At 51.1% G+C, this 21110-nt stretch overlaps 1 protein-coding gene across 2 annotated transcripts in view; it reads right to left on the reverse strand.

The window, feature by feature from the left end:
* The window catches only part of ASTN2 (astrotactin 2), a 322339-nt gene that overhangs the window by 195198 nt on the left and 106031 nt on the right, over window positions 1-21110 (reverse strand). For both annotated transcript variants that reach the window (XM_063410172.1, XM_063410173.1), the window contains exon 6: window positions 8195-8341. In XM_063410172.1, coding sequence (XP_063266242.1) covers window positions 8195-8341 — 147 coding nt within the window. The remainder of the gene's footprint in view (window positions 1-8194; window positions 8342-21110) is intronic.

A 21110-nucleotide genomic window follows, 5' to 3' on the forward strand; every position in this document is an offset into this window, starting at 1 on the left:
GGGAAGGGGAGTGATGGGGGATTTGAGGGGGGGTAGAACTCACTACAAACCACCCTCCTAAAACCTTCCTCGAGGACCTCAGATCCTACTAAATCACCCCACAGCCAGTTTGAAGCACTGCCCACAGTGCCCAGAGCAGGTGCCAGCACAGACACTCTGCAGACACCTGGAGGGACTGCCCACCCTGCTGTCCTCTGCTGCCAACCTCCCAGGTGTGCTCCTACACACAAATTCCAAGCTTCCCACTCAAAGCCTTGCTGAAATCTCCCTTGAATGGAGATGTTTAGGTCTCGGGATAAAGCAACCATCAACCAAACGAGTGAATACAGGAGCAAAACAACAGCTCTGCACCCAGCACCACCTCCCAGGAGCACCACACCAGGACATGTCCCTGAAATGCTGTTGGCTTTACGAGCCACCCAATGCCATGGGGCAGCGTGGAGAACACCAGGACACAGCTGTAACCCAGCTCCACAGGGTCCAGCAGCCCCTCAGGGGATTGATTTGTTTGGGTTTCTGTGTGTGTGTGTTTCCCACTCCCCCCGTTCCTTCCCGAGCACTGATCAAAGCTGGATGAGTTAAGGCAGCGTCAGAAGTTCAAGTCTCTCATGCTGGGGTCTCCTCCAAAGTTCAGTGGAATTGCTTAAGCCCTGACAAAAGAGGCTTGAAGTTTTGACATTTCAAAAATCATTTTCAAGAACACAACAGGATAAAACAGCTCAGAAGAAATATCTAACAAGGGAAAAGAACAAAGCACCCAAAAGGCAGCCAAAAGGGTTTGGCTTTTCCTTTCTCTTTCTTTTCAAGGGAAAAGATCAAAACATAATTTTTTTTTGAAGAACATCTATTCCTTCCTCCCTCTGCTCTTTTTGTCATCTTTGGTCCATTCACTGTTTCTTGGCCAACAAAACTCCTTTTCATCTAAAATTAGTATTTTGTGTTGGGAAGCAATGGGAGGTCATACTACAGGTTGCTATTAATGTATCCAGCCCTATGCTATCACACAGTTCTAATCCTGTTACAGATAGTTTTTATAAACACTAGAGGGAAGCTGATCCCTCTCGCTTCATTCTATAGGTACAAAGAATAACCCTATTTGAATTCGTTAGAGACCCTTTTTCTCCCCTTGTTAAATTTAAAAGAACACTGCTCAAAGAGACAACTCCTCCCCTATCAGTTCTTCCCCTTGATCAGCTCTGCCTCTCCTGTCCTGGGCCCAGGGCATGAAAATTTCTGCTTCTTAAATTTCTCCCAGAAAATGCCAAAGAACCAGACTTTGGATGCCCACGACTCACATGTACTGACTTAAGCAAGGAAATGGGTCTTGGGGCAGGACTGCACCCACAGACCAACACAGTGCCCAGCTTTACCATCCCTCTCCTGCCCAGCATGAAACCAGGTGATTTGGGAATAATTTACATAGTTTTAAGTCAAACTCTAAGTCCTATAGTCTAGTTTGAATCCAGTGACAGCATTACACCAGGTCAAAATCCAAGCCATTTCTCTTTACTTTTTTTTTTTTTTTTTAATTATTTCTCTCTTTGAGCAAGGTGAAATGCTTAAAAAGAAAGTTATGACAGAAAGATTAGAAAACAGCACAAGCCTATAGACACATTTTTCCTTCAGTCCTCCTCAGCTGAAGCACTGGCAGTTTGTATCTCACAGTGCTTGACTCCAGGGTGTATTTTCAGCACATGAACTGCACCCATGGGCTCTCACCTCCCCAACCCAACGATGACCAATCCTGAAGATCCCCATCTCCTCAAACACCACCAATGCTGCCAGAGCTTTTCCACCCTGGCAAAGCAGAAGTCAATTAGCAGTACATGTCTGTGTGTAATTAGAGCTCAAACTGGCACCGCCTTTCCTGTGGGAGTAGCAGGGTTACAATTTGAGTGGTAAATTGCACCTCCTTGATCATTCTGACAGACTCTTTCTTTGAGTTTTGTTGTCAGTCACTCTTGATTTCTCCAGGGCTGAGCTCCTGACAAACAGCACACGTATTTACAAGGGAGGTGATGGCTCAGCCAACTTTTCCTAAACTTAAGCAAGGAGGAATCTGCCCACCCTGCCTTGTAGTCAAGCTCATGCTGCAACGAGATCTCCCATGGCAGCTTTAGACAATGCAGTTGTGGAGGTGTTGGTAAGAGCACATCTCTGTCCTCAGAAGCCATCTGGGCCAGCAGTGGCTGAGATAGAAATGAGACTTCTGAAAAAAAAAAAAAAAACAAAAAACCAAAAAAACCCCAACTCCTTAATGCTCTATATCTCCCTGTTCCCACGCTGCAGCCTGGGGCACTCTAACAGTGGATGCTCTCCAGATATCAGAAAAGGGTTCAGGGAAATCCAGCCTAAATCTAATCACATCACAAAGCACAGAGGAGCTATGATAAGCTTCTTGTATGAATGCAGCAGTCAATATTCTCATCTCTCCATCTATGGGAGGGAGGGCTGGGCAAAGCTGTGCCATCCCCCCCAAATCAGAGGGTAAATTGGTGTTGGTAAAGCTCAGCAGGTGCCAGGAGATGCCCCCTCCTCCTCTCAGCCTGTCCCAGCCCTGGAGCAGCTCCTGCTCACACCACCCAAACGCCGACGCCAACCCCGCTGGCTTTGCTCCCCTGAGTCCTGCAGAGGAGGAGGAAAAGCATTTGCCTTCCCTTGCAGATGGAGCTGCCCCAGGAGCAGGGAATGCCTCTGGCAGGGCTGGGGAGCTGGGCAGCAGCTGAGCAGGTTCACAAGCCTGTCAAAGCCACGATAAAAACATGATGTACTTCAGCCTCCAGAATCTTATTAATTCTTCATGCAAAGAGCGTTCACGCCGTAAAACCGTCTCGGAATCCCTTTGATCCACGCTGATACAGTTCATAAATTGATGTTAATATTTAGAGTTCATGTCTGGTAACACTGCAGCCATTTGCTCACATTTTCTTGCCAGGCAAGCAGCCACGGGAGCGGGAGGGAGCTGTAACAGGCACGGAGGTGACCCCGGTGATTACGAGCTGGTGAAATAAAATGCAATTTGTAAAGCTGCCCCCAAACACGGCCACCTTACATGAAACACACGGGGCCTGGAGCAGCCAGACGTGACACTGAGTCTGCAACAAGAAAGTGTTGTTCCTGACAAAGCCCTGACCCAGGTCTTCATACAGCAAAAACCCTGGGAGGAGAAAACAGCACAAGAAAAAAACTTATTTTAAATCAAGTCCTTCTGCTGATTTCAGAGGGGACTTATGGATCTGGGAACAGCTGGTGAACGTGGAAGACCCCAGTTTCAGAAAGCCTGAGAAGATCACAGCATCAAAGAATACTTTGGGTTGGAAGGGACCCTAAAGACCACCTTGTTCCACCCCTCTCCCATGGGCAGGGACACCCTCCACTGGACCAGATTGCTCAGAGCTCCATCCAGTTTGACCTGAGATAGCTTTGAGATGAGATCTCTTTCTCCATCCTCCTGGTGCAAACCTGGAGAACTTCACCTGTAAATCAGAGAGTGTCTCCAGCTTCTCCTTGTTGGCAAAAGGGTGGGGACACAGCCAGTTCCCCACCTCCTGTGGCTCATCTCTGTGTGGCCACATGTGCAGCACATCCTGAGTGCCCTGAGGGCAAGAGGTAATGCCTGGTCACCTCCAAGAGCTGCAGAAGACTGAGCAGGAAACGTCAAAAACAAACAATTTAAAGCAAGACATTTAATTAAAACCAAAACGAGAAGTTGTTGTGAGTCCCAACAATTGCAGTCTGCAGAGCAATCTTGAGGGAAAATTAACACAGGCTGCTAATAGCAGCATCCAATTCAGCAGCAGCTTGGAGGAAACAGTGGTGGGGGAAGGTAGGAAATAATCTGCAGATGAAACAATTACTGATCAGCTGAGTGGCAAGGACAGCACGGCATCGTGCAGGCAGGCAGACGCAGATGCACTGAGATTAAAAGAATAAACAAAAAAGAAGCTCCCTCCACCTCTGCCATCTTGTCAGATGCTCCAACCCAAAACACGGTCTCGAAGGGAAATTCCATTTCTGCTGGCCTCTTGGCAAGGGGGATCTGGGTTTGCCCTCAGGGCAGCGTTCATCCTGGAGGAGTTCATACCCACTTGCAGGAGAGACAGAGCCAACACATGGCAGCACCTGAGGGTGGGGACACTGCCCAAACCCAGCTCTGACCCCACAGTGAGGGTCCTGCCTGCCCAAACCCAGCTCTGACCCCACAGTGAGGGTCCTGCCTGCCCACACTGAGCTCTGACCCCACAGTGAGGGTCCCTGCCTGGTCACACTGAGCTCTGACCCCACAGTGAGGGTCCCTGCCTGGTCACACTGAGCTCTGACCCCACAGTGAGGGTCCTGCCTGCCCACACTGAGCTCTGGCACCACTCTACACCCATCCCACAGCCCAGCGAGGTGCAGAGGATCAGCACAACCTCCCTGGCACACACCTCAGAAGAGGAGGGAAGAAGACTGTAAATGCCCAAGATGTCTTTGACAGGAACCTGCTTTATGCCCTTTGCTTTATTTCCACTTACAAAACAAAGCCCTACAAGCCCCTCACTAAACACAGCTCTTGCTTCCCTCTGCACCATGGGAGGATCTCCCCCACCTCTCCCACTAAAGTACAAACATCCACCCACACCGTATATAACCTCTCACAGGCTGTAAAAACGGGAAGCTTTAATTGATACTATATTTCACACTGTTGTGCAGCAAGGACGTACTCCAGGCTGAGCCCTCCAGAGTATCTTTCTCCACCCTGCCTTCCCTGCAAGCCATTCCCATTGCTCCAGCTCTACTTTTTGAATTATTACTTACAAGAAAAAAAAACAAAACCAAAAAACAACTATGGGATGTAGAGCTGAGTGGCTCACATATTCATAAGAGGTTTTATTACTCAGATGGAGGGGCTCTCTTTACTTTCTTCCCCTCTTTGACACGGCTAAAGGGTCTTCTAAATAATGCCTTGCATTTCCATATCCTCATAAAAGCCACAACGGTTCTTTCCATAAATCTGAGCCACCTCTGAAATCAGAACAATTCCTTCTGCTCGGCACGGACAGGGGCTGCCTCAAAACACGAAGGCCTGGAGCAGCAGCAGAAGGGAGGAGAGGACGCTCCAAGCACTGCCTTTGAAGAGAGGATTTAGAGGCACCAACTCATTTCTGGGAAGCAGGAGGTGCCAGCCCTGCCCACCACGGCAGCTCCTGCCAGGCTCTCCTTGATCCAGCTGCTCCACGAAGTGAAGGCACAGCACAAACCAGGCAGTGCCTGCTCAGCGGGGAGCGAGGCAGGGGCGCCCCGTCAAGTGAACCAAAGGGAGCAAACAAACCGAGGGAGAAGTCAGGGCAGTAGAGACAGGCTGGTTATTATAGAACTGCTGCCTGGAATATATCCTCCCAGCTTGGCTGCCAGTTGGCTTCTGGTCCCAGTCCTTCCCCTCCCCTTTCCCACCCTGCCACTCCAGCAGGCTCTGGAGCTGCTTTCTCTAACGCCATTCTCGCTGCAGCAGGGAAAGCTGCTCTTCTCCAAAGCTGGAGACATTTGGGGAGGCTTCCCCCCTCTTTCTTTTCTTGGCTCTGGCTGCTGGCACGCCAGAACTGGCTGGCATCTATTTAAAGTTTCCTTCAAAGCCGAGTTCTCATCATCTAGGAGAGCGATTTCTTTCAGCCCCTGCCTTTGTTTGGCTGCTCCTGCAGAGGTGCCGGTAGCAGCTCCGCTTTCAGATTTTCCTTGGCTCCTGGTGCCTATTGAAATTCCACATTTCCGAAGGCAATGAGAGGGCACCGCGCCCTCGCAGGGGAACATCTCCTGTGAATGCACCACCCCTGCCTCCTCGCAGAGCCTGCCTTATCACCCTGTGCACCACCAAAGGGAACAGCTTCGGGAACCAGACGATCTCAGCGCACGGCGACGCTTGCGAGACACGGTGCTGCTGCCGGGTGCCACACCAGAAGCTGCTTCAAGACTGATCAAAGCTCCCAGACTCTGCCAGGCCAAACACGTCAGCTCTGTTGCCACCTCGATGCCACAGGGATGCTCATGCCAACCGCCTTCAGCACCCTGTAAAAAGCAGATTTAATCCCCCATGGGAGATCTCCAGGAAGGAGCAGGTCCCCTCTTCTCCATCAGCATCAAACTCCGGGTGCTGAGCCTTGGTGAACACATCCAGCCACACTGTTCCTGGGTATCACTGAAATTTCCCAACCCAGCTCTGTTCTGAGATGTCTTTAAATGCTTTGTAATATTTTGCTGCCAGTTGGGTGGCGCCTTGGGATTTGTTGTTATTCAGAAAGAAGGGACAACTTTAAGAGCTTTTTCTCTTCCCAGGCAAGGCACTGTCATCGCATAAAAAGATGAGATTTCAGGGAAAGTGATAGCCACTGCAAAATGTCTTGGCTGCTTCTACACGAAGAATTTGACTGTTCTCATAAAAAAAATTTTTAAAGTTTTCGCAGTTTGTAATTATATTTTACAGTTTCATTACAAAGCTCATTTTAATTCTTCTCCAAACCGTTGTTACCAGTCTTCTTGCCACTTTCTCTTCAGAAAAGTCATTAAGTCGGGACTGGAAATCATCCCATTTCTCCCAGTTTCAAGGATATTAATCTGTTTTATTGATATTTCATTGTAATTTTCATTCGAGTGTTCCCTGCATTTGCATAATTTGCATTGCCACCCCTTTCCTGGTGACAAGCACAGGCTCAGCTTTTCACTTGCATTCTACTGAGACTCATTGCATTTTGTTTATTTTCATTTTCAGGACACACTGTCTTCCCCGGGCAAGAAGCACAAGCTGGGAGCAGGATGCTGAGGTCCTGTCTCCATCAGTGCCTTCCTGGCTGACCTTCAGCAAGTTCCAGTGTGAACTCCCAGTCCAAGTGCTGACCTGGCCAGTGCCCATCCCAAGGGGACACAAGTCACCACTGCAGCAGCCTCATGCCCCAAATGCAAGAGTTTCTTATCTCCAGCTACTTGGAACCATCTGTGAAAATTTCAAGTATTCATGTGTGGCTTGGACAATCATTAAAACTTTTTAGAAATGGGTCAAGGTGTAGACAAAGTCCCTTGTTTCAAATCCTTCAATCATAAAATGGTTTGGCTTGGAAGGGACCTTAAACATCCTCTTGTTCCAACATCCTGTCATGGGCAGGAACACCTTCCACCAGACCAGGTTGCTCAGAGCTCCACCCAAAGGGGCCTTGGGCACTTCCAGGGATGGGATATCCACATTTTGATGTTGTCTTCATTTGTCCACTCCATTGATGTTCAGTTCCTCCAATGTGTGAACACAAAGTAGACACTCTCCTCCTCTTTCCTGCAAGGGTCAAGCTGTGACCACTGGGATATCAGCTACCCAGAGACCACTCTTAGCAGGGCTAATCCCACTTCAAACACACTGGTGACTCCCATTCTGCCATGGGGTGATGATTTCAACCCCTCTCCACTGGCCCCTGCAGCTCTCATCCTGCTTTGTCTCTTTAACCATCTCCCCCTCCCCAAAATATTAATCCCCCAAGAGCTGCCCTCCACTCCAAAGCTCCCAAAGCAGGGGGCTGTCCCAGAGCTGGCTGCACCAGGACCCCCCAGCAGCTGGTGATGCACTGGCTGCATGCTGGACAGTTCTGGCAGAGAGAAAGTGCCCCCTCTGCATGGCCCAAGCAGTGAGACGAGTGCAGGAGCTGAGGAATTGGAACCGACTGAATAATGGGTCCTGTCTGCTGGAAGAAAATGAAATTTGCCCTCATGTTACTGAAAACTTGCACTCGACGCTCACTGCACATTATAAAGAAAAGGTCAGTGAAACACAACAAATGCAAGGAGCCCAGCTGGAGAAAGCAATAAATAGTGACAGCAGCACTCGTCTAATTTATCAAAGCATCTCTGCCTTTGCTCAAACCCCAGCAATTTCCCTCTGTGCTGCTGCAAGGGCTGGGACGAGCAGCTCTGCTGCTGCAGGACAGCAGGAAGCCTGTCTGTGCAGCTCCCAGGGCTCCTCAAAGAATTTGGAGGAGAACAGAAACATCCATCAGACACAATTAGCAGCAACGATAACAACGATAATATTAATTGACGTGACTGAGATTTTGGCCTCGGGCTCACAGATGTGCTGGTGGGAAGGGAGATCACTGCAGCCAAACGCAGCTGGGGCATTCCCAAAGAGAGGGCTCTCCATGGCCCAAACACACCCAGAGGGGCAGCAGGGGGGTCTTACCATCAGCAATGAAGTGCTCGGGGACGTGCAGCGTCACCTTGACGGTCAGCGGGCAGGAGAGCTGGGAGCCGCAGACCACGGCCAGGACGCAGGAGCTGACCGCGATCAGCGTCAGCGCTGTCTTGTTCACGGGGCTCTTGGTGGAACCTGCAAGGCACACAGAGGGGTGGGTGCATGGCCAGAAGGCAGAGCTGTGCCCAGGGCTTTCTCATCCTTGTTTCCAATGCCCCAGCACGTTGGGAACAAGAGTGGCAGCTCAGCAGGAGTTTGCACTCCCCGGGACTCCCATCACACCTTCTTTGGCATGGGGCTTCGTTTTGCCAGAGGAGGGAGAAAACCTGTTCAAAGCCCTGTACAGACCCTCTCCCTGGGAACTTCTCCTCCCTGGAATCACTCATCACACCTGCCGTGCTCCCCTGCTGAAACCACCATCGCTTCTTGTCAGCATTGGTTGGCTTGGCAACCCACTGTGAAACCCTGGTGGAGCAGGGCAGTCAGGATGGCTGAATCACCAGCAGCAGCAGCTGGGTGGGACAGAATCCCCAGGTTTCATGGGGAATGTGGTGAAGCTCTGCAGCACAGAGTCTTCCAGAGAGACCTGTCTGCCCCAGAAGATTCAGCTGCTCTTACTGGATGCAGACTGGAAATGTCAGGTGTCCAAATGAGACCCCTCTGCTGACCAAGAACTGTCCCAGGCCACTGCAGCCCTACCAACAGGTCTCCACTGCCCAAGCAAGGAGTGGCCTTGGAGCCTGCATCCTTGAGGCACCTCTGATCCCCCTGGACCCAGGGGCTGCCCTGCTGCTGCTCTGACTGCACTGCATCCCCCACAGCCCCCTCATCCAACACCTTGTGCCAGCACCCTGCTTTGCTCCCAGATAATGATGCACACCCCACAAGGCAGCTGGTTCCTTCTCCAGGGCTTGGGATGCACCACTTGGAGAGAGTGTCCATGGCAAGGAGAGATCACAGCCCAGCAATGACCCCAGAGGCTGCACAGCCCTGGTGCACACAGAGTTGGCCACAGCCCTGCTCAGGATTCAGATGAGGACACTCTTGATTTTTGGAAGCCAATGCAGCCTCTCCCCATTTGCTCAGCCCTCGTCATCTCATCAGCAAAGCAAGATTTTAAAAAGCATCAGTTTGAAAACTGAATGGGAAATGGATCCAAGTTAGCACTTGCACACTCTGTGATCTGCCTAAAGCTGCTGCTGGAGGTGCTGGGGCCAGGGCAGGGACCTCATGCTCAGCACAGCCAGTGCCTTCCAGGCAGGGCACCAAGCCCCACCACAGCTCCCCCTGCACAGGGGATGCTCCAACCAGGATTTGTAAGACAGCAGAAGTGGCTGATCTGCTGGAAAATAACCCCATCACTGAGAGCAACAGGAACAAGTAAATTGATTATTTATGAAGCATCTTCTCCTTTCCTTATGCATGGATCATCTAAACAGCCTTCCCACTCCTATTTCACAGCTTTATCACCAATCCTCTGTGCCCCTCACCTTGCAATCTTTTTTTCTTTTCCAATCTTTATTCATATCATCAGCATAAGTTAGCACCTCCATGGGAGGCAAAATCCTCCTCTTGCTGGGTATACTGTGCCTGCCACAACCCCTGCTTGGCTTGAAGTTATGACACAAATGCAAAAAGTAAAAAAGAAAGAGGAAAAAAAAAAAAAAACAGAAAAAAAGAAGGCAAGGAAAAAAAGCCCCCATGAGGATAAGTGGACAAAATCAAATACACAATGGACTAGACAACGCTGGATTTCACCCTTATAAATCACCTTTCAATCCAGGGTCTTAAAGTGCTTTGCAAACATTAAATCATAAATCCCTTATGAGTGAGACAAGTATTATCCCCTTTTCACAAAGACTCCAAATCCCAGGTATGATGGCAGCTTTCACCAAACTGCAGCCAGAGTGGAGCTGGAGGAATTAGGATTTCACATCCCCATTGGTCCATGTGGCTTCTTCTCTCCCCGTGACTCAGAGCAGACCAGCACAGGGGTTTGAAACAGCAAAAAGCCTTTTACAGCTCCATGAGTTTGAGCTTGGCTGCTCAAGGAAAGGGACAATTGCTCCAAGTCTCCTGTGATTCCCTTCCCTCCTGCACTCACTCATTTCCATCTCTGCTAATCACTGACCTCTAGAAGAGCCTGACGTTTGGTTTTGACCAACTGAACCAAAACAAGGGGGCTTCTGCTTGAGCAGAAATTGGGTTTCCAGCTCAGCTCTTTATTGCTCACGCCCAGTTTGCTGCCAGGTTTGAAGGGAGACTGCTGGAAAAGCATTTAAGGAGAGGGACAGGGCTTTTGTTTTCCATCTCTTTCCCTGCTCTGCAGACCACTGATACTGCAGCATTGCTGTGCTGCATTTAAACACTTATCTGGAGATAATCAGCCTCACTCCAAGCCTTTAAAACCATAAACCAGTGTATTTTCAGCAAGCCCTGCTAACCAAACCCACCTCACCAGGTTCTCTAGGGCTTCTCCCTGGTCCAGAGATGACACAAACTGATTCCTTCCTTTTTTAGCCCACAGAGGGAATCCAAACCCAGCTCAGTAGCTCAGGCAACCCCAAATAAACCCAATGCCACAAATGAGAGGCTGACCTGGCTAAGCCTGTGCTTTCCCTTCTCTCCTTGTCATCTCCAGGCTCTCAGGGAAGTGTTTGGAGAGCAGATTTGAAACTCCAGGTGCACCAAACAAGCTGGTATCAATGTCCTTTACCAAGAGCAGGAAGCTGGGTGGAGAATACAAGACCTTTATGGATGAGAGCCCCAGCAACCAACAGAAGTCCTGGTTTGGGTCTTGTGGGGTCCAAAAACCCCAGGAGGAAGATGGTGACCAGGCATGGCTGAGACCAAACTCACTGCCCAGATCTCTCTCCCCTAATAAATGCTTCATACATTAAGATTATCTCTCTATATCTTTAATCAAAGATGTTTCTGTAGTGTTTTGAGAGGTTGCAACAAGGTGAGTGAATGCCTGAGTACTCACCCAGGCAGTTTTGAAGGGAAAAACGTGGACCATGGTTATCCCAGGGAGTCTGCACCCAAGGAGTGGGCAGGGCACACCACCAGGATGAAAAATAAGAATAAATTACTTCTATCCAGAAAGAAGCAACTTCTCCCCACAGGCCACAAAATCCAAGAGAGAGAAGAAGAAAGGAAAGGCAAAGTGCTCCATTTCAGGGCAGGATCATGCCTGACACGCTCCCTGCTAGTGATCCAAGGGTGGCTTAACCAGACTGGGAAACAAGAGGAGTGTCCAAGATTGTGGTCAGAAGGACTCTGGCCAGCACCACTTTTCCCACCCAGGATTTTTTTGTCTCCCTTCAAACCCCAGTTCAAATTATCCTGCTGAGGGTGTGGGTCCCTGTGCAGACAGCTCAGAAACCGCTTGCAAAGCACCACATTCCCCTGAAGATTTTGCACCTGCTGCAAGATGAAGATAAATTCAAAGCCACTGGTGTAAACACTCAGCAAACAGCCCCTCCAAACGCACCGTGTCTCCTTTGAAATATCATTTCCTCGTGCATTTAATTACTCACTGCTTTGTACACTTTCCTTTGCCTGCCCAAAAACAAGGAGGGGGGGAAAAGCCCAACAAAACTCTGGGCTCAATTCTTCTTAATACTGGCAGTACTGCCTAAATTTAGGTGGGAGAAGGGAAAAAAATAAAATAAGATAAAAAAGGTGTGTTCGGAACACGTATGGATTTATGAGGAACACAAATACCCCGTGTTCTCGGTAATATGCTGTTTCTAAATCAGGCTCATAAATACATGCTTGGGAGATTAGTCTATAAAAAAAAATAAACTTTAATTACCCCCTCTTTATCAGCACACAGCCCGTGGTGTTAACCATATGTGGGTGTTAAACGGCGAGTGCTTTGCAATCTCCCCCGCCCCCCGGGGGATAACAGCATCACAGGAACGCTCCACGGCCACTGGGGTATGGAAATGCATTCCCAGCACCCGGGAAGGCAGGCTGGGAAGGCAAGAGGAGAACAGCGAGTGCTGGAGGTGCTTAGCAACCCCCCCGAGCTGTGCTGCATGAGGAGCACCCAGCACGGGGACAGCAGCATCCTTTGAGGGGACAGCAGCACCCTTTGGGGGGACAGCAGCACCCCGGGGGGACAACAGCACCCATGGGGGACAGCAGCACCCACTGGGGACAGCAGCACCCTTTGGGGGGACAGCAGCATCCACTGGGGACAGCAGCACCCCGGGGGGACAACAGCACCCATGGGGGACAGCAGCACCTCTGAGGGGACAGCAGCACCCATTGGGGACAGGAGCACTCCTGGGGGGACAGCAGCACCCTCTGGGGAGACAGCAGCACCCCTGGGGGACAGCAGCACCTCTGGGGGACAGCAGCACCCCTGGGGGACAGCAGCACCTCTGGGGGACAGCAGCACCCCTGGGGGACAGCAGCACCCCAAGGGGACAGCAGCACCCCTGGGGGACAGCAGCACCCCTTGGGGACAGCAGCACCCCAAGGGGACAGCAGCACCCCTGAGGGGACAGCAGCACCCCTGGGGGACAGCAGCACCCTTTGGGGGGAAACCAGCACCCTCTGGGGAGACAGCAGCACCCATTGGGGACAGCAGCACCCCAAGGGGACAGCAGCACCCCTGAGGGGACAGCAGCACCCCAAGGGGACAGCAGCACCCCTGAGGGGACAGCCAGCCCAGCCCACACCCCCGGGATGCTCCCGAGGTGCTGCCGTGCTGTGCCAGGGGAATGGGGCTCCTAATGATCCGTGGTTATGTTCCAGCAGGGGCTCGTTAATGGGACAGAGCAGCGTTTCCAGGGCAGCCTCACACACTGACACAGCTCGAGGTGTTGGACGAGGGGCAGATCATGTCCAATCAAATCAAACGCCAATTAAGATGAGCAGTGGTGTTGGCAGGAGGCTCTGATGTGGAGCATCCCTGCATGGGGAGGGAGCAGCAGTGCCTGCCTCCCCTCCTGCCCTGCAGCATCCTCCTCCACAGCAGGAGGGTCCCTGGGGGGAATGGGATGGGATGGGATGGGATGGGATGGGATGGGATGGGATGGGATGGGATGGGATGGGAATGGGAATGGAAAATTGGGATAGGAAATTAGAATGGGGATGGCAGATCCTCCTTCCAGTCAGACACAGCTCTCCTGCACCATGAACCCACCAAGCCTTCAGGCACTGCCCAGCCCCAGAGCCCCTTCCTTCCAAAGGGGATGGATGTGGGTGCAGTGAGCCCCCCAAGCAGGGGGTGAGAGCACAGGCAGGTGTTTCATCACACACCATCTATACCACACCTGCTCCCAGCCTCTTCTTGGGGCATCTTCTCCACTGCAGCCCTGCATAAATCCCAAATGAAGGTGCCCAGTGAAGGTGCCCACAGCCCAGATGTGGGTCAGAGCTTGGGCACTGGGCAGTGTCCAGCCTCATTCCAGAGTCAGCAGGACGTGGATCAGCCCTGAAGGGGCAGCTTTGCTTCCCCTGTGTTGGAAGAGACCCCCAAGGAGACCCTCCAAGGACGCCGAGGGTGCACAGAGGAAGGGATGGGGAGAGGAGGAGGAAAGGCAGCCACAGTGTGCAGCAGAAGGGTGAGATCAGTCGCTTCTGGATTTATAGAGGATTAGATCTTGCTGAGCACATGCTGAATCAGATTAATACTATTAACATTTATGAATTATCCCCTAGCAATTAGCCGAGACGTCCTCCAGTACAGCACAGAGACTGCAGAAAAGGCAGCCCTGAGGTGTGGCTCAGGGGGAGGAGGATGCCAAGGGGTGGCTTGGGCACTGTGGGGAGGTTGTGGACCCCACAGCAAGGTCAAGGGCTCCTTGACCGAGCTCCTTGTGTCCCAGTGAGCTCTTGTGCTCCTCCAGCAGCCTGAGCCTCGGCTCTGAAGGTGCTCCTGGAGTTATAAATCCTTATGTACTGAATAAATGTATTTGCTTCCTAATTATACAGCTGTTGGTGGTGCTCCCCCTTTGCTCTAAGGCACTGTGCCTGCAGCTGGCAGGGAGACTCCACCAGCAAATTCCAGCCAGGAGGAGGAAGGGGGCAAAGGCAGAGCCTTGAAGGCTGGGCAAGGAATGAGCAGCTGAGGAGAGGGGGGAAATAGAGATGACCAAAGGGGCACAGGCTGAGATAAAGCTCCACCAGCCCCATCAGCACCAGGCTCACCATGGGCAGATCCTCCTGCCCACAAATCTTAGACCTCCTGGCACAGCAAAGGGGGAAAGAATTTGTGCAAACTCAATTTGCTCTTCTGCTCACTGTTTTTTTTTTTTTTTTTTTTCATTTCTCTGGGCAGGGACAATTAAAATCAATGAAGTCAGTTTTGCTTTCATGTTCTCAGTGCTGAATTGGTTGAGATAAAATCACATTAAAGAAAAAGCTACATATTTAAAGGTAGATATTGCCTGCACTAGAATTTTCTTTCATGAAAATCAATGAAAGCACTTCTCTGGAATTAAGGCCTGGTTTTTGTTGGTTTTTTTTGTTTTACACTCCAAATGAGTCCAAATTTTACAATATACACGTACAAAGGCAAATCTGAGTAGAAGGTTTCATTTTAAGGAGAAGGGAAAGCAATTTTCAATACAGTGTAGCAAAAACATTATTCCTACAGGAAAAAGGTAAAAAAAAAAAGTAATCATTATCTATGAAATAGTTTGTGTTGAGTCACAGCCCAGGGAGGATTGTGCTGAGAGAGTTAAGGGCTGGTCAGATGAATTGATTGTAGAAACCAGGAGGAGAGAGCAGTGATGGAGGGTGACAGGGAGGGCTCAGGACCTGGCAGGACATGTCCCAGGGGCTGGTGGAAAGAGATGTGCAAGGACTCAGGTTGCTCATCCTGGCTGGACCTTCACCACACTGCCTGCTGTCCCACTGTCACCCTGCAGGCAGAGCTGGGATCAGGGAATTGGGCTGCAGCCTCAAAATAAAACCGTCCTAAACCACCTTTTGCCTCCATCCATTATTTTTGGGATAGATGCAGACTGACAGAACAGGATGAGAATACAAATCTCTGCTCTGCAACAGCTCCCCAGGCTTGGGCCACATCCCTCTGTGCCTCAGTTTCCCCCACAGGAACAAACGCGACATCCACCACCCTCTGCCCCCTTTTCCTGCCACAGCCAGGAGACAAATCCATGGTGCCACAGGAATCCAGAAGGAAGAGCATCTTCATTTCCAGGCAGCCCTGGCCCTCCTCCCGCCCGCATCCAGCTCCGTGTTTGTGTTCTGCTTCCCGGGAAACAAGAGGCTCGTTACCATGCGGAGGGCGACAGCAGAGCGATTAGTGAAATTTGTTACCCACATGCTCTGAACAAAATTAAATTAAAAGTGCTGCTTTGCTGTCAAGATAAGGGCCAAGCCGGAGAGATAATTTTTCACTCTCAAACACTCAATTACTCGCTGAGGCTGTATCAGATACAATCGGAAAATAAATAAATAAACGGGAGGACCCGCGCTGCCTCCAGGAACAGATGTAAAAGCCTTTATCTCCGGCTCAGCCCAGGGAAGTTAACGTGCCTGGGGCCACTGCAGCTCCACCAGCGCTTCACCTGCAGCCCCCTGTGCTGCCCAGCTCCAGCTGCCCCTCTCCCAGCAGCTCAGTGCCCCTGGCATGGGCAGGAGCATCAGTGCACCCCCACAGCTACAGCCACCAGCGATTCAGGGAGCAAAGAGGCAGCTGGAGCAACCCCAGCCCAGCTTCCCTGCACGGCCAGAGTCCAGCAGGGGTGGAGAGGCACTCAGGATGGGGTTTATGGGCTGTTGCAGTGCCTCACTGCTCTGCAGGCAAAATAAGCCATCGTGCAAAAGCACCACATTTGTTCACTAGCTGGAAAAGCAGCATTCATGACGGAGAGCAGAGAATGGTTGGGAATAAGCAGCGTCCCCCACTGTCACACTGCTCTGGACATCACAGTGTGAGCATGGCTGTGGTGCTGGGGTGCAGCCTGGAGGGAGGGACCTTGGTGCCCTGGGGCATAAAGACAAGATTTGTGCCATGAAGGCACCTCATTCCTGAGATTTGGGGATCTCAGGTCACATGGGAGCTGTGGTGTCCCCTCTGGGGTGCTCTGTGCTGGCCTCAGAAAGAGCAGCACAGCTCCCTGTGCCACCAACCAGCTGGGTGTGCACCACCCACACTGACCTGTCCGTCTGTCCCTGCAGGGAGCAGAGCTGTGTGTCCCCTCCTGAGGAATCCTAAAGGCTCTGTGTCCCTTCCCGAGGAATCCTAAAGGCCCTGTGTCCCTTCCTGAGGAATCCTAAAGGCTCTGTGTCCCTTCCTGAGGAATCCTAACCTGTCCATGCCATGGGCTGACCACACAAGGAGGGGATGGACACAGGGCTGCCAGGAAGGGAGAAGCACCCCCAAGTACAGACAGACAGCACCAGGCACAGACAGACCCGTTCTGCCCTCATGCCACTGGAAGCAGCCCAAACTGCCATGTTTGCTTTATCACCTTTTGTCTCCTGCTTGATTGCCAAAAGCGTCTCCCCACATTTGAAGGTGAGTCAGGCCTAAGGCAGAGCAGGGAGGCGATTCCCTGAGGAGCATGGAAGGGCTGGGGTGATGTCCTGCCTGCAGTGTTCACTCAGCTCCAGCCAGAGGCACCAGCAAAGAGAGCAGTACCCAAATTTCATTCTGCACTTCGTTTAGTTCCCCATGAAATAATAAGTGCCTGCTGCCTCTGGAGATGGGAGAGGATCAAAGCAAAGCTTCCTCATATGTAGTAGACTCCGAATACCTAATATTCCCTTATAAAAGGCCTTGTTTTAAACACCAAATACAGAGGCAGATCAAAGCTCAGCTTCTCATTTCTCTAACAGCCCTCAGAAGGCTCCACCAGCCAGCCCAGCACACACACACACGGGGCTGACACCAATCCAAGGTACATAATTGAACTCTGCTAATTTGTCACAACCATCACCGCGTGCTGTGGGGACAGGCAGGTGCCTTGTTCACAGAGACCTCGGCCAAGGAGCACCCCAAAGCCATTCCCTCCTTCCCCGGGGTGCTGGGGAGCTTGAACATGAGCTATGCATGCAAACAGAGTGGGGTGTTTCCCCCTTCCTCTTGGAGCAGGCGATGCCAGGAGGGGTGAAGCAACTCCAGGAGTGTGGGGGAGCAGGCTCAGGGTGGTGCAGCTCGAGCTCGAGCAGACACCAGAGGCAGCTTGAGGAGCATCACCCAGCTGAGGACATCCCATGGGACACCCCAGGTGCGTGGACACTGTGCTGGGTGCCCTCCAGCACATCTCCACTTTCACAGGAACAAAAGCATCCCGTTGCCCTTGCACCCCACGCTTTGTGTCTGGATTTCCATCAACTCTGTACCTGATCTCTGCGTGATGGGGAGTGACAGCAGCCCAGACTCAGGGGTCTGCCAGCAGTGGGGACCTCCTGGTGGGCCCCAGCGGCTCCCAGCAGGTCACAGAGGCTCAGACTAGAGTGCAAAGGAGAGCAGAGTCCCATGGGATTGGGATGGCTCAGCCCCTCGCAGGGTCTCCATACAACATCATCACTTTCCCTGCCTCAGTTTCCCCCAACCCAGGAAGCTGAACAGCATCTTCTGCACATTTCTGTGTTACAGAGCAGCTGCTCTGTGGCCTGAGAAAGCAGAGGGAGGTGCAGGAACCTTGAATGTGCCTTCCCTCCAGCAAGGAGGGGCTCATTATACCCCTGGAATCCTTAATGAGATGGGCAGGGAGCCTGATACAGCCTTGGAGTGACAGCGCTGCTGCTTCCCCCACACCTTTCACTATTTGATTTCACCACCAGACAGGTGCTGCCTGTGACCAGGGGAACTCAGGGCTGCAAGTCAGACCTGGAGCTGAATATATTTTGTTGGGCACAAGGCAAACCCCACGCCAGGGCAAGAGGGATGGAGCAGGAGTGGAGTTTGTGCACAGGGCTCTGCCTCCTTGGTTTAGAGGGATTTTTGCTACTAATATTTTCCTCTCGAACTCAGAGTGGGACCTGACTGAACACATCCCACCCTGAAGCATCAAAGCTTTGATATGGCCCTGATGGCCAGCGGGGGATGTGGATTCACATCTTTACAACACTGTCAGGTTCTCTGTCACAGAGACTCCAGCGCTGCTGGAAGATGCAATGACCGACAGCCCTGGAGACAAGAGCCATCTGTGCACCACAGCCAGCAGGCAAAGAAGTTCCCACACTTCTGCTACTCCCAGGGGAGTGGGAAAGGGGAGAGCCAGCCCCCACAGCCAGCAGAGCCTTGCAGTGCACAAACCTGTTGTAAATAGGTTGCAAGAAAATTTGATTTCTGTAAATCCTTAAGGAGTCTGTGCTGGGAGTTGGCAGGAAGGAGGAAACAGCCATCCCTGGCCCCAGCTGAGGGTCACTTCAGCCTCTGAGCACAGAGCTGTGCACAGCCTGACAGCCTGTCTAGGACTTGTTTCACTTGGAAAAGCAATCCAAATCCCAGCTCCCTTCAGACTGCATGCCACTAGAGCAGAGTTCACACTGATCCACCAGAGAAGTGGAGAGTGGGGAGCTGGTGTGGGCACAGGCAGGGGACTGGGGTGGAGACAAGGAGTGTCTCCCTGAAGATTTGGGTATGAACAGAGCACTCCTTGGCATAAGCCAGCAGCGCCTCTCCCAGCTCAAATCCCAGAGATGGGGCTGAGCCCAACAGCAAAGACCAAGACTCCAGGGCAAGATCTCCTGTGCTTTACTCCTTACACTCTCCTCCCCTGTAATTCCTCTGGAGACTTTCCAAAGACACGGTAATATCAGTGTAAGGGCATCCCACAGACCTAGAAGCTGGGAAGGTGAGTGGTGCAGAATGCTGGGGCCACAAAAGGTGCTGCCTCTTACTTCTCCATGCATTCCTGCACCGAAAAGCAGGTACCAGTGGGTCTGCTGCTCCTGAGCTACCAGAACAAACCCTGAATATTCCTGTGGGAATTCTCTCTAATCTGCCTTGCCAGAGCACTACAGAACCTGCTGTCCTCCTTCTGCAGGAGACACAGGAGGCCACTTAACCAAGCTCAAATAAAAGCAAACCTGCACACCTCCTAAGTGGAAACTTCCCATCACATCATCTGGGATCAATGCCTTGACAGTACAAGTAATTAGGCTCAATCCTACAAAACCTTATCCGAGGAGAGAAACCCCAAGGAATCCCTCTCCTTGGACCTGGTAACTATCCAAAGGCACCTGCAACGACACGCAAGGCTGGCGAAATCGATAGGGGCACATCGCTGTAAGAATTAACTGTATCTGACGACACATCCTTCTCTATTAGAGCTACGATCCCGTCCAATTATGGATCTTGGCTGAACTTGTAATTATGAGTTTGGTACTACGACTTCCCACTACGCTATTGCTTTGCTTCCATGAGGGAGAGGAGAGTCAATGAAAGCATAATGGAAAATTTCTTTCAAGGATGCAGCGATGGGCAAATTTATCTAGACAGGAGGGGAAGTACAATGGGGACTTTATGCAAGCCAATTCCCTCAGTTAGCCCCCAGTGAACATGAACAAACCAGGTTCTCACAGCATTGCTCAAACACTAAGGCAGATCTAACAGGCAGCCCTGTGCGACGGCGCGAGGCAGCTCTGCCTCCTGAATTCCCTTCAAACCCAGCCATCAAAGCTGCCCAGGTGAACAACAGCTTATTCACAGGGAAAGAAAGGAATTCTTCCCATTCATCTGTTCCTTTATATCTGCCCTACAAGGAAGCGAAAACCAACAACCAAAAACCAACATAGACGTCAATAAAAATATCTTTGTACCCAGCATCCAGTATGAGCCTTTTTCAAAAGACTGACAGAGCAGCTGACCTCAAGGGGAATGGCATCAAGGCAGCCTTGCAAAGATTTATCTGCCTCTCATTAAAACACAATTTTCCATACCTTCCCTGTGCCCTATCACCCCTTTCCCTAGTGGAAGCTGAAAAAACCCCAAACTTCAGTGACTTTTCCAAAGTACCCAAGGGCTGTCACAGCCTGCCCAGCATTCCTGAGTAAGTCACTGAAAAAGCTACTCCAGCACCTGGGAGGTTTGATCACTGTACCATCAGAGTTTTGGGACAGTTTCTTTTGTCCCTGTTTGCAACACAGCAAATTCCTTCCTCCTGTCACACAGGCACCAGGATGATCAGAGGGATGGAACACCTTTCCCATGAGGAAAAGCTGAGAGAGCTGGGATTGTTCAGCCTGGAGAAGAGAAGGGTTAGGGGTGAATAATTGCAGCCTTCCAGTACCTGAAGGGAGCTGGAGACGGACATGGAATGACAGGTCAAGGGGAAATGGCTTCAAACTGACAGAGGGCAGGGTTAGAAGGAAGTTAAAGGTTAAGCTTATTGGGAAAACATTCTTGACTATGAGGGTGGTGATGCCCTGGGTGCCCAGAGAAGCTGTGGCTGCCCTGGGATCCCTGGAAGTGTCCAAGGCCAGGCTGGACAGGGCTTGGAGCAGCCTGGGACAGTGGAAGGTGTCCCTGCCCATGGCAGAGGATGAGACAAGGTGATTTTAAGGTCCCTTCCAGTCCAAACTGTTCTGGCATTCTGATTCTATCATTTTCCCCTGAATGCAGCTGTGTTTGTACTGCAACAGGTAAGTAACTCACGAATCCTCTCATCCTTTTCATCAAAAACTCATTTTAAACGTGGCAATGATTTCTTTTGGTTCTAAAACACATGGAAAAGAAAAAAAAAAAAAAACCAACCAAACAAACAAACAAAAAAATTAAATTAAATTGAAGGCCCAGCCTTTGAGCAGGAACAACTGCAGCACACCCCTGTGCATGCATGACTTTATTCCCGTGTGCTACCGTCGAGGTGATCAGAGGTGTTGAGGTAATTTCACATTCAAATAAACACATAGGAAGCATTTATGGGAATGGCTCATCATGGAAACAAATGGGGCCGTGTGCTGCTGC

Source organism: Prinia subflava, chromosome 12 (genome assembly GCF_021018805.1).
Source record: "Prinia subflava isolate CZ2003 ecotype Zambia chromosome 12, Cam_Psub_1.2, whole genome shotgun sequence".
In the NCBI taxonomy this organism is placed as follows: domain Eukaryota; kingdom Metazoa; phylum Chordata; class Aves; order Passeriformes; family Cisticolidae; genus Prinia; species Prinia subflava.